Source organism: Rhinopithecus roxellana, chromosome 17 (genome assembly GCF_007565055.1).
Source record: "Rhinopithecus roxellana isolate Shanxi Qingling chromosome 17, ASM756505v1, whole genome shotgun sequence".
NCBI lineage: Eukaryota > Metazoa > Chordata > Mammalia > Primates > Cercopithecidae > Rhinopithecus > Rhinopithecus roxellana.
Genome location: NC_044565.1, coordinates 48,371,438 through 48,384,240, shown reverse-complemented (window position 1 = coordinate 48,384,240; position 12,803 = coordinate 48,371,438). Strand labels below are relative to the sequence as shown.

Sequence of the window (12,803 nt, the reverse complement as noted above, 5' to 3'; positions counted from 1 at the left end):
GATTCCCAGGGAATACATGATCAGAAAATGTAAGCATGACACCCTTAAATCACAACAAACTATTGTTCAATAAAAGACAAACCATTTCCAGTAGCCAATGTTAGAAAACTCAGGGACCTGCCACAGCACCAGCCCACAACTGAGAGCATTTATCACCACTTAGTCTTCCTGAGTGCAGCTGAGAATGTATACAGGGACAGTGACAGACAGATACTCTCTAGTCCTAGGGTATCATTACAAAATACTTTTTTCCAAATTATTTTCTCAATTCAAAATACTTGGGCACTCTATAAAATATGGGAATTATTTATCTGTGGTTTCATTAAAGTTATAATTGCTTGTTTTAAAGCATGTACTATTGCTAGGAATAGGTTAGGTATTATGACATATCCTGCAAAATATCTTCAAATAGCCGGTCCCTCCGCCTCCCTAGAACACGGCATATGTTACTCAATGTTATGGATGTTCCACTAGAAAGACTACATTTACCACCCTCTCTCTGGCTGGGTGTGGCCATCTGAGCTCTGGCAGAGGCTGTGCAAGATGAAATGTGTATGTGGAGGTGTATGTGGGGGTGAAATGGCAAGGCGGGGGGCTTTCAGAAAGGCTGCCTCATAAAAGCAGAAGGGAAGGGAGTGGCACTCTTTTCCCTCTTCCTCTTTTCTGCTCTCTGAAATATGGATGTGATATCTAGAACACCCACAAATATCTTGACCATGAGATAACCTTGAGATTTAAGCAAGCCATGAGCTAGCATAGTGGAAGAATAAGACAGGAGGGGCCTGAGTGGGGGTGACCATGCCACGGTCACCCAGCCATCCACAGCTTGAGTTTACAGAGAGAGTGAACTAGCCTTTGTGTCACCGGAGCGTCTGTTCGTGGGGTGTTCTGTGATGTGCACCCGCACCTGATCCTCAGGGCTGCCATGCACATGTCACGCTAGGGTCGGTAGCAGGTGCATTCATCTGAAACCCAGAGCTCATTTACAGACAGCGTATTTGTGATTCTTTCATTGATTCACAGACAAATTATTTGCTGAAGCTCTGTTTGCTAAGCTTTCAAAATCCAATTCTCTCCCCTAAGGTTCCCAATCTAGTTCAGACATAAAATCAACCATTATGTTGTTAAGATATAAAGCAAGATATCTCAAGCAGGATGACTCTGCTGTGCGAGAATTGTACTAGTGTCAAAATATTGGAATTGGATATGGCTAGTCTTTCTTTCTCTTTGAAGGTCTTCAGGATAGAAATTTGGGAGAGAGGTGACCAACAGGGCAATGCGTGTGCGTGTGTGTGTGTGTGTGTGTGTGCATACATGTGCTCTTGTGCATGTGAGGATGTTGGAAGATAGAGAAGGCAAGATAGAGAAACAGAAGAAAAGCATATGACGCCGCAGATAAATGCAACCAAATTAATATTTCCTCCCGAAGTCCCATAATTCTTAACATTTACATCTAAACACTAACTTAACTGCACTTAAGGGTTGTGAAAACTCTAGCCACCATAGCAAAAAATTTAGTATAGCTCAACTCCATATAATTTTATTATTTCCAATAAAAACAAAATGTTATGTATATAACTAAATAGAATTGGGTTTTTATGTTTATGTAAGACTCTTCACATCATTAGACTCATCCATCTATAAACTGCATTTTCTACCATGGCCCCAAGGATGATTACTGTAATCTCAAGACATCTACACAATCCTGGGATAAACCCAAACAACTATGAATCTCCCAGTGGGGGAAAGGTCATGTTGACAGTTCTCTTATGTTACTTATTACTAAATTCACAAATTTCAAATTATAGTCACATTATTTGAAATTATAAATACAGTATGTCTAGAATAAGCCCCACTAACGATGTGAGCACAGCTCGGAGGTAGAATCAGCCACATTGTGTACTTTACACTGAAACTCCACTCTTTTTCAAGAGTGTGTTAATGGCCTCTGCCTGCAAGTGTGGGCCCATGTGCTTTTTCCCAAAAACCAAAATGACAATAATTAAACCAGGCAGCTGCTGCCCCTAGCAATATGACAACCTCTCCCTGCTCCCTGGAATTTGCCGGAATCACCCTACTTGAGCTCATCCCGTTCGAATTAGCTGCTCCCTCCCTGTGCCCTGGCAATCTGGGTGAGTTTCCCATCTATTAGCTGAATTATTCAGATGTTTTCCCACAATGGCCCTAGCAGTCCTCATATAACTAGTTTCTAAATCAACAGTGAATTACATTATTGACAATCTGAGCAGATTAATTAAGAAATCTGTCAGGAATGACGCGATGAGAGCTGGCTCCTGTTCAAGGTGGATCTGCAGTCTTCAAGATAGAAGCACGCCTGATGTGGCTTTGGAAGTGAGGGGTGAGGAACAGCAGCAGACCCAGGCACAGGCCACCCCCACTGGGCTTAGCAGGATAGTCAACATGGGCAGGCTGGGCTGGAGGTAGTAAGTCTCACACTCACACAGCCTCACAGGGCTGCTGGCTGGCTTGCATCAACCAAAGCGTGGGGCTGAAAAAAACATTCTGTGTACCCTCAAGCACTTTTTCAACGTGAGCTATGTATTGTTATTCCCATATGCAGATCCTGGGTGACAGAAACCATCATAACTATGTCAGAAGAGGCTACTTGGCTTTTAGGCTTTTAAATTCCTTTGTTTTGGGGGGCTCTCAGGCCCCCCAAAAGCCAAACAACCTAGAAAACCCATTTTGGTGCCCAGCAACAAGAAAGCAACTTCTATTCTATATCCATCTATTCCTTCATGCATTAGTCCATTTTCACACTGCTATAAAGAAATGCCTGAGACTGGGTAATTTCTAAACTAAAGAGGTTTCATTGATTCACAGTTCCACTTGGCTGGGGAGACCTCAGGAAACTTACCATCATGGCAGAAGAGGGAGCAAGGTTTGTCTTACATGGCAGCAGGAGAGAGAGGGAGTGAGCAGGGGAAACTGCCACTTTAAAACCATCAGATCTCATGAGAACTCACGAAAACCATCAGATCACGTGGGAACTTCCTCACTACGAGAACAGCATGGAGCCAACTGCCCACATGATTCAATCACCTCCCACCAGGCCCCTCCCTGGACATGTGGGGATTACAATTCCAGATGAGATTTGGGTGGGGACACAGAGCCAAACCATATCACTTCATAATAAAATTTTAGTTGATTTCTCCAGAGAATCTTGCAGTCAAAACCCAACATAAATGCAAGTAAATAAATAAGAATGAAAAATCAGAATATCACAGAGTTCTGTTTGATCTCATTGATTTGAGAATTTTTTGAGACCCTACTAGATCCATCAGCAATAATTTTGCAAATTTTCAGTGGCTAACACAAAATATGTAAATTCCAAAGTCCTAGGTTCAAGTTTGAATGAAGCACTTAGGAACTGGGTAGCCCTGCATCAGCCACTCCCAAAGCTGAGTGTTTTCACCTGCAAAGATCCCTGCCTCCCAGGCTGCTGTGAGAATCAGGTAGAAAAATGTGTTTGAAAGAGGGAATGGCTGATGTGTTATCCAACACACAACTTAAATATCTCATTTCATTTAATATTTACAACAACCTGCAATAAACACATTATCTCTGTTTTAAGAATAAGGACATGGAGGCTTAGGGAAGGTGAGTACATTTTTCAATATCAGAGAGTTGCTAGCAGCAGAGGCTGCCCCTGAGCCCCAAGGCATCAGATTCCCACATGAGGTTAGGGGTGTCCTGGGCAACTTGGGTTGTAGCTGAGCTCCAAAGGGTGAGTCAAGGTTTTCAGGAGAGAGGGAGCATGGTGAGGGCAGGAATGCTGGGAAGGAGGGTGCCCTGGGCATCCTGTAGAGGAGCCACTGTAGGACCGGGGTGCTGTGTGGGTGCATGGTGTGTCTGAGAACCAGCAAGTGGTCTAATGAAGCCAAGCGGTGCCAAAGGAGCCAGGCAGAAGGTGAAAGAGTGGCGTGACAATTATCCTAATAGCAACAACCATAGCAGCAACGTGATTGACACTAATGAGAATGAGCTGGGGGTCTGATGGCGTTCAGGGTTTTTCACACATGCTAATTAACCCAGTGCTCCTCTCACCACGTGATCAATGAAGACAGTGAGCCCAAGAGGAGTGACGTCACTGGACATTGGTTATGAAGTGGACTTTGAGAGCCTGAAGGACAAGAGGAAATGTGTGGCCTCGAACAACAAGAGACAATCATCAGAAGGGCAGGTGGCTGCACAAGCCGTGAGCCTCCCATCACTGAAGCTTTCAGGCAGGAGTTAGAAGAACATTTTCCTGGGATGTTGTAAAGCAATTCTGACACCTTATCTCTTCTATCTCCAGATTCTATAAGGCCCAGAAGTGGGATCAGTCTTCTGACCTGGTGTTCTTCAGAGTCCTCATTGTGCACACCCAGTCACCTAACAGAACCTAGGGCAAAGAAGGGTGGAGTTTATTCATACCAAAAATGGGAATAAATTAAAAGGAATATCTTCCTAGATCAGAGATGAGACTGTTCAATCCATGATGATATGCAGTTGGGACAAGATAAGGAATGAAAAGAAGCTACAGAAATGCAAGTCAGGAAGAGAGACCTTGACCAGAAGGAATGAATGCAGATAAGACTGTCTCCAAAGACTCAGGGCAGGCCGGGCATGGTAGCTCATGCCTGTAATCCCAGCACTTTGGGAGGCTGAGTTGGGTGGATCACTAGAGCCCAGGAGTTCAAGACCAGCCTGGGCAACATGGCAAAAAACAGTAATTAGCCAGGCATGGTGGTGCATACCTTTAGTTGCAGCTACTCGGGAGGCTAAAGAGGGAGGATTGCTTAAGCCCAGGAGGTAGAGGTTATCGTGAGCCATGATCTGCCACTGCACTCCAACAGAGCAAGACCCTGTCTCAAAAAAAAAAAAAAAAAAGACTCAGGGTTGCCTGCTAGACCTGCTCAGACCTGCAGAGTGGGTGCTGATTTAGGACAAGAATAGTATCAATTTGAGGTGGACTCTAGAAACCACTCGTCAACAGCGGCCTCATATCTTATCACTCACTGCTGTTTGCTTGGAAATCTGCAGTCTTCAGTTCCACTACTCAATGAAGCATCCAGGGCTCTGGGGGTTCCTCTCAGGGGCAGACTTGGGGCATCAAGCATCCTTTTCAAGCATTCCCCAACCTCAGCCAGAGCAAGAGTCTCTGATTAATTTATCATATTTGGTTTATCTTTGAGACTGTGTTGAATAAAAGGGTTTGACTGCTTTCGTAGACGAAAAACACTCTCCAAAAACATTAAAGACTGTTTGTTTTTAACCTGCTCTGTAAAACACCTAATTCTATGCACTGTGCTGAAATATTTTTGGAGGTGACAATGAAGATTTTGGCATAAGAGTGTCCTGATTTTCCCGGAATTCTTAGATTCTAAAATTCTGCGTTTTCTGACATTCTGATTTCCTACTGCCAATCAAAGAGTGACAGTCCACACCTGACTCTTTGTCCCAGGTTTTCTGTGGTAGAAATTTTCTCTCCCTAATGAGCTGGAAGAGTTTTTGAAAATATTAGAAAGAAGGAGACAATATTAAAAGCACAAAGCCTGTGGGTAGAAAAAATTCAAGACCAGAGAATAGAAAGCCTCCTGCTTTAGTTACTGAGTAATTTAGTTACTGAGAAAGTAGCCAGCCAGAGGGACATACAGTGGTGGAGATAGCCACGTTCATCACACAAAAAGCCAAACCCCTCCATGAACCCACCCAAGCATACACCTGTCTCCAGGCTTTCATAGGAGAGACTAAATCATTCCAAGCTGCTAAGACCTGCCTTTAAAGTTTCCTGAAGGATGTTGCAATCATTCTGGGAAATAGATCTATGTATCATTCAAAATGCGCTCATCAACATGATGCATAAATGGGCACCAATACAAAGTTTAATATTTCAGAGTAAATGGTGAATCTTCAGGAATTCATCTATTTAGAAACCAGCAACCGACTAGGAGGATACATTATTTCTTTTGATGTGCTTTTTACCTATATTATCTCAGTTAATCCTTCAACAGCTCTCAGGGTAGCTGCTATTATCCCCATTTTATAGATGCAAGAACTAGGGCTCTGCAACCTCACATGAGCTACTTGCCCAAGCTACCTGTACTTGAGCCCAGGTCCTCTGATTAAGCATCTTACATTCTTGCTCCTATACTGAAGGCTTTCAAACAGTGGCCCACAGAGACCCTGAACTAACAACAACAGTAATAATAATGATCCTAACAGCCATGGTAATAGCTCACATGTGTTGAGTACTTAATACGGACCAGCCACTCTGTTGAGCATTTTAGACACTTTATCTTTTTAACTTTCTCTGGAATTCCATGAATGATTCCATCACTTGACTAAGGTCACACAGATAACATGGAGTGAAGCTGAGCTGAAACCCAGGAGGCATCAGGTTGACCCACCAGCACCTCTCCTTCCATGGGATACTTCAGGGACCATTTCTGTGAGTGGGAAAATGAGAGGTGGCCACAGCGGCAGGTCCTGGGGCTCCCAATTGTTCTTCAAACAGAGCAGCTCTTCTTTCTGTCTTGGGATTCCATGAAGGCAGTGACAGAGCAGAGGGTCACAGAAGGGCTTCGAGGTGGCCTTTAGCTCTACCTTCTCAGGACTTACACAATTTCTTACCCAATCACCACAAATGAACACATCCACTAATGAGAAACAGGATGATTGCTATGCAAACACAGGTGCAAGGCAAGCCCCCAACCAAAGGACTCGTCTTCATGCCCAGGTACCACTTGAGATTTCATTTAATGAAAGAGTTCTGTGGCAAGCATAAATAATTTACTTAATTAAAGTTTCCACATGGCTGCAGTGGCAGGCCAGCAATGGTATTTCTACTATTCCAAGAGGGGGTGCTTCAGACACTTGCTTCTCAAAGAGATAGCCCACGGACCGGCAGTATCAGCCCCACCTGCCAGTTAGTTAGAAACTCACAACCCAGTAGGTTCCACTCAAACCAATGAGTCAGAACCTATATTTAATGAGAGCTCCATGAGATTTGCATGGAGATGAAAATTCGCAACATATGGCTCTAAAAGACCACCAAGTAAGGCGATTTGAAAAAGGGACAAGATTCCAAAACTTCCAAGTGATTTCCAGCACTGACTTGGGATCTCTCTTCTTCATTATCCATTTGATGAAGGCTATGCCTTCAGAAATTCCTCAGCATTGGTCTATTTGTCCTCAATAACATCGCATAGTTCACTACAAACTTATCCTGGTACAGCACTTGCCCCTGGGAGTGGAGCAGAGGCCAATTATGGTAGCCTCACACAGAAGCATATGACTTTCTTTTAATCCTTGAATGGGGAAGTGAAGTCATCTTTGCAGGTCTGAAGCTGTCAAAGATGAGAAACTTCTTTTATAATAAAACCCAGAGGGAATTATGTCTTGCTTGATGTTTACCTTAAAAGTCTCAAATGCAGCACATGTGCACTTAGATTCGGAGTCCATGAAGAGGCTTAATCATATTTTACATGAAGAAAGACCTACTCACATGACCCTGGGCAAGTTACATAGACTTTCTGAGCCTCAATTTTTTTCATCCATAAAATAGAAATAATAATGGTATCGACTTCACAGCATTGATTGAATATGTGCAAAGTGCCAAGAACACATGATAAGTATGTATATGGCACACGGGCACACACACACACACACAGAGAGCAAGAGAGACAGAGGCAGAGCAAGAGCAAGAGCAAGAGTGAGAGAGAGAGAAAGAAAAAAAAATGAGTTAAAAGTGTGTTATTTTTGCACAGTTAAATTCCAGAAGTAGAGCGGTTATTATTTTCTTCCTTACACTCTTCTATATTTTCAAATTTTCTGCAATGAATACTTGTTACTTTAATAATTAGAAAAGATAATCATTTCTAATGAGACTGATGTGTCACTACAAATGGCTAACGGAAAGCCATGACTTCTGGAAGGCTGATGGTGGAGAAGCTGTGGAGTGTAATGAGAAAACCACAGAATTAACCACATCATGACCTTGCCACTTCAGGGCCATTATACCTTGGCCAAGTCCCTTTGCCTCTCCAGACCTCATTTCATCATTGGCAAAATGGAATCACGATGCCTTCTCTATAACTCCATTGCATTTCTAAAAAGGTCAAATCTGATCATGTATATAACATGCTTTCTGCAATATAAAAGGCCTCCCCGTTATTATTTCTGTATTATTATTATCATTTATGGACAGAAAACATTAACACTCAAGAAAAAACATATTCACATTTTTTACTTTATATGAAAATGTTGACATCCATTATATCCATTATTTTAGGAATATTACATTGGAGATGAAAATAACATGGGCCCCTTCTAATATGGTTGAGTTTTACTGATACTCATTTATCTATGGATACAGGTTGAACTGCTTTAAAATACAATTGGTTAGACAAAAAGCTTAACCAGTGATGTGGAGAGTAAGAAAACAGCCTCCTCATATCGGTCTTCCCAGTTTTAAGATGAAAAACTATAGACCGTTGAGTCCAGACTGGATGGGGGCTCCTTCACTAGAATACAACATACTGTTGAGAATTCTTTTCCCCTGGGCAGTTTTCCTTGGTCCTGACACTTTCCTCTTCAATCTGTCCAACTAAAATATATTTACCCTTAGCAAGTTCAATCCTTTTCAGAAAAAAACTACAAATGGTCATGTCAAATAATCACAAATTTATTTATTCTAAATATTGTTACTACATAAACCTGCAATGTAAAATACTTTCTAACCTCGCACTCCACGTTAAAACAAAACATATCGTGCAGACTCTTCTTAATTTATGACCAAGAAAATGTAGCTAGAAAGATGGAATCTTCTCATTTCAGATGATTCTGTAAATGAAAACAAGAGGTTTGTCATTAAGTGGTATTGATGATACCCACAGTGTTCATATGTTTGTCAATTTCATTAACCTCTCAAATTAGGTATTCATAATGTGTTAATGACAGCATAACACATCATTACATTATTCAATGTAATTTCATGGATATTATGTATAGTTTGTAATGTTAGAATCTCTTGTCTTTACAGCTGTTAGAAAACATTATACTTTCCAAGATGATTAGGGACGTGTGAATACCAAACAGCAGAATCCACAGCTCAAATAATGGTCCCTGCTTGGCCTTGAATTCTGATCAGGGTATGACTAGACAGTTTCCACTGACAAAGGACTAAGCTCCCTTTAACGTGTTACACAAGAACTAAAGAATCACAAAGCTAACAGAGAGCTTGAGAATTTGTCAATTAAATTTCTTCCCTTCAGGCTGGTGGTGATAAATTGAATTATTATCTAGCAAACAGTCCCTCTCTCTCTCATTGGAATAGAACACACTTTGCTGCCCCACTGACTATTGAGGGGATTGGTCAGTGTCTTGTTCTAGCCTAGGAAATGTAAGCAAACCTGATAGGAGCAAAGGTTGTAAATGTGCTCTCATGGCTGGCGTGTCCTTTTGCATTCCTGTAATCCAGCGTGAGAAGAATATGGCCCAGGCCGGGCACGGTGGCTCAAGCCTGTAATCCCAGCACTTTGGGAGGCCGAGACGGGCGGATCACGAGGTCAGGAGATCGAGATCATCCTGGCTAACACGATGAAACCCCGTCTCTACTAAAAAATACAAAAAACTAGCCGGGCGAGGTGGTGGGCGCCTGTAGTCCCAGCTACTCGGGACGCTGAGGCAGGAGAATGGCCTAAACCCGGAAGGCGGAGCATGCAGTGAGCTGAGGTCCGGCCACTGCACTCCAGCCCGGGCGACAGAGCGAGACTCCGTCTCAAAAAAAAAAAAAAAAAAAAAAAAAAAAAAAAAAAAAAAGAATATGGCCCAGAGAGCCCCTTCCCTTTTAGTGTGGGCCCCAGAATAAGCCCCCTGGAGCAACTCTGAACCTGAACTGAGCTTGGAACCAAGCCTGACCAAGCCCAATAAGATGAGCAGAACCTCAGCCAAACCACAGATGCACGGCTAGCTAAGAAACATACACATTCATTACAAGACACTGAGAATTCAAACTTGTTTGTTACACAGCATTCTCAGGGAAATCGTAGACTCATACAATGGCAGAACTCTTTAATTGCTCTGTTAAACTGACAGCTGTTGCAATAGGATCATGGAATCTTGAGCTTTGACTTCAGAAGACAGCATTTTTGTCTCTTTCATTAAAATCTTGGCACTTATACAAAATGATATCAGGTGTACCGCTTAACTTGCTGTGTGTACTTCAGTTTTCTTATTCATTCGTTTGATAAATCAGTCACTCACATACATTTTTTTAAGTTCTTTTCATGTTCATCTTCATGTTTATTATGCTAACCACTGTAGATAAAATAGGGAATAAAATAGACATGTGTTTTCTGTTGTTTTGTTTTTTAACTACAGGGACCCACATTCTATAAAATGCATATAACTCCTGGTCTGTTAACCTTATGAGGTAAGTGGAAGAGATTATAAAAGAGAGAATGCAGTGAGATCATCTTTGTGACAGTACTAAAACAGTTGAAAACCATGAGCAAATTTTAGGGAATTTCACTTTGAATTTTTAGGATTTTTATTGTTTGAAATCTAGCCCAAATTTTCAAAGATCCATGATCCTGCTTTTGATGAATCTATGTCCAACTCTGAAACAGCTATTCTTATCTTCAGCTTGCAGAAAAATGGAAATCTTCATTTGTTTCATCAAATATTGTATGTGTTTGATATTAGCCAAGCTCTGAACCCAGCATAAGATAACTAGGAATCCCTTACTTCATCTCTAAGGCTATTAGAGAAAAAAGATGAATGAATTCTTCCCTTCCAATGTTTTCTGATTTATTTATATTTTTTGAATTTGTGTGTGAATTGATGTTAATTCCTTCACTTTGGCAATTGTTTAGTAACAAGGTTTAAAATGGATGCATTTGAATGGCAGGACTTAGGTAAGTGAGTGTCAGTGAAGTGAGAGACAGCCCAGGGATCACAGACAAGTCGACTCCTAGAGCAGAAAGACACTCAGAGCATCACCCAATCAAACCCTCACCTGCCGGTGTGAAACTCAAACCCAGTGGCTGCAGTACCACACTTTGGAAGAGCCAAGAATGACACTGGCAGCGCTCTACCACAGTCCCATGTCCTCACCTTACTTAAACTCTACAGAGGGCGAAACAATCAGCTAAGAAAAAAAAAAAAAACCAACAGGCAGGTATCTTTCATCTGCGACGCTCAGTTCTGGATTGGGAGATGGGTAGCAGAGATGTATGTACTTTTCCAGAAAGCATTTCCAGTCTCTAGGTGATCCGATCAGCTCAGCCAGGCAGCCTCCTTCAAAGTCATCATGTGCTTTTTCTCTTTGAACCATCAGAACCCAGCAGTTAAGGGCCCCTGCAAGGCTCTTATCTTGTTTGTGGCTGTTGGGGAAATGATGTGTCACTGACAGCTGTTGCCCACATTTGCTCCTTCCCTCTCCCTTCTATGTAAACACACAGATGCAGCTCACATCCATGGAGCACCCTCTATCCTCTCACTGTCCAATGGCTTTGTCTTCACTCTTTGCTGGCCCACCAGCAGTATGTTAAAGTAAAAGTAAGTGACTTGAAACAGCCCTCTCTACTTCTTTGCATGTATTTTACTTCTGATCTTTACAACTCTTTGAGAGATCCTTTATTATCCTCCTTTTACAGATGAGGAAATCAAAGCTCAGAAAGTAGCTTGCCTAGGGTCCCACTGTTAATAAATGTCTGAACCAAAATTCACATCCAGATCTGCCTTCAGAACATTTCCCCTCCGCACAAAGGCACACTTCTTAACAACGGAAGGAGCTCCACAGCCACGTGGTGTTTTCTGCAGATGAATCCAGCTGGTCCTACTTCTAAAACTCACAAATATCAAATGAAGAAGGAAAATGAAAACCGGGAATTTCATTTACATTGCACTCAGCTCTATAGTGTTACCTACGCTGATAAAGCCCTTCTACGTTTCCTCTAAAAAGGAAATCAAAAGGTTCTTTGTAAAACCTGAAACTCACCCCAGATCTCGTCATCCTGCCTCACAGCCCTTAAAGCCCCATTCGCATCTGCCTGGAAAGTATCTCTTAGTTATCACAGTTTAGAAAGAGGCATTAATCTCACTAAGCTACTGGAGGGGTGAGTTAGACAAGCAACCCAGGAAGGTTTAAATATATATATAAAGCACAAGATGTTCTTACATCTGCCAGTGAGAGCATGTTCCTTCAGACTCAGAGAAGAGGCAGGGGAGGCATAGGGAGACCATGGCCAAACTCAGTCTAGAAGAGAATTAGGGGTGAGCACTTAGTGACTGCAAAGTGCTTCAAAAATGAAAGTGTATCTCAATCCCAACACCTGCCTGGTAAACCCTGGTTTTTCCCATCCTGTCACCCCAGAGTAGTGGATGGAACCAGCCAATGCTCTCCCAAAAAAGCCAACAGTGGTGGTCACCACCTTACATGGTCCTCATGCCTCACCCAAGATGACAACATATTCAAAGTGGAGATAGAAGTCCTTTTTTGCATCAACTTAAAAATAATATTAACAGTTCTGTTTCCACTTCTTAAGGCCGTGGCAATCTTTCTCTCGTGGGCAGCAAATGATGGAGCTCAACTCTGCATCCATATAGAAGAGGTTAATTTGACCCACTTAAGGCTGGCTTTCTCGCAGCTGCTCACATTTACCAGGGACTGTCTAACACACTGTCCTGCTCTCAGAGGAGAGAGGCATTCTGTGTCATCGGGGGATGTCTGACAGACACAGCTGATCCAACTGTCCCCGCTGCAAGACTTCAGCTGCCCTCCTGACTTGGGAAGT

General features: G+C 42.3%; 1 protein-coding gene across 1 annotated transcript in view; it reads right to left on the bottom strand.

Annotated features, from left to right (window-relative positions):
- The window catches only part of LOC104659052 (putative uncharacterized protein encoded by LINC00299), a 47,985-nt gene extending 36,644 nt beyond the window's left edge, over positions 1–11,341 (bottom strand). Inside the window, 1 exon segment of the mRNA XM_030920519.1 lies at positions 11,253–11,341. Within this exon segment, the coding sequence (XP_030776379.1) occupies positions 11,253–11,341 (89 nt within the window).
- Between the last annotated feature and the right edge of the window lie 1,462 nt (positions 11,342–12,803).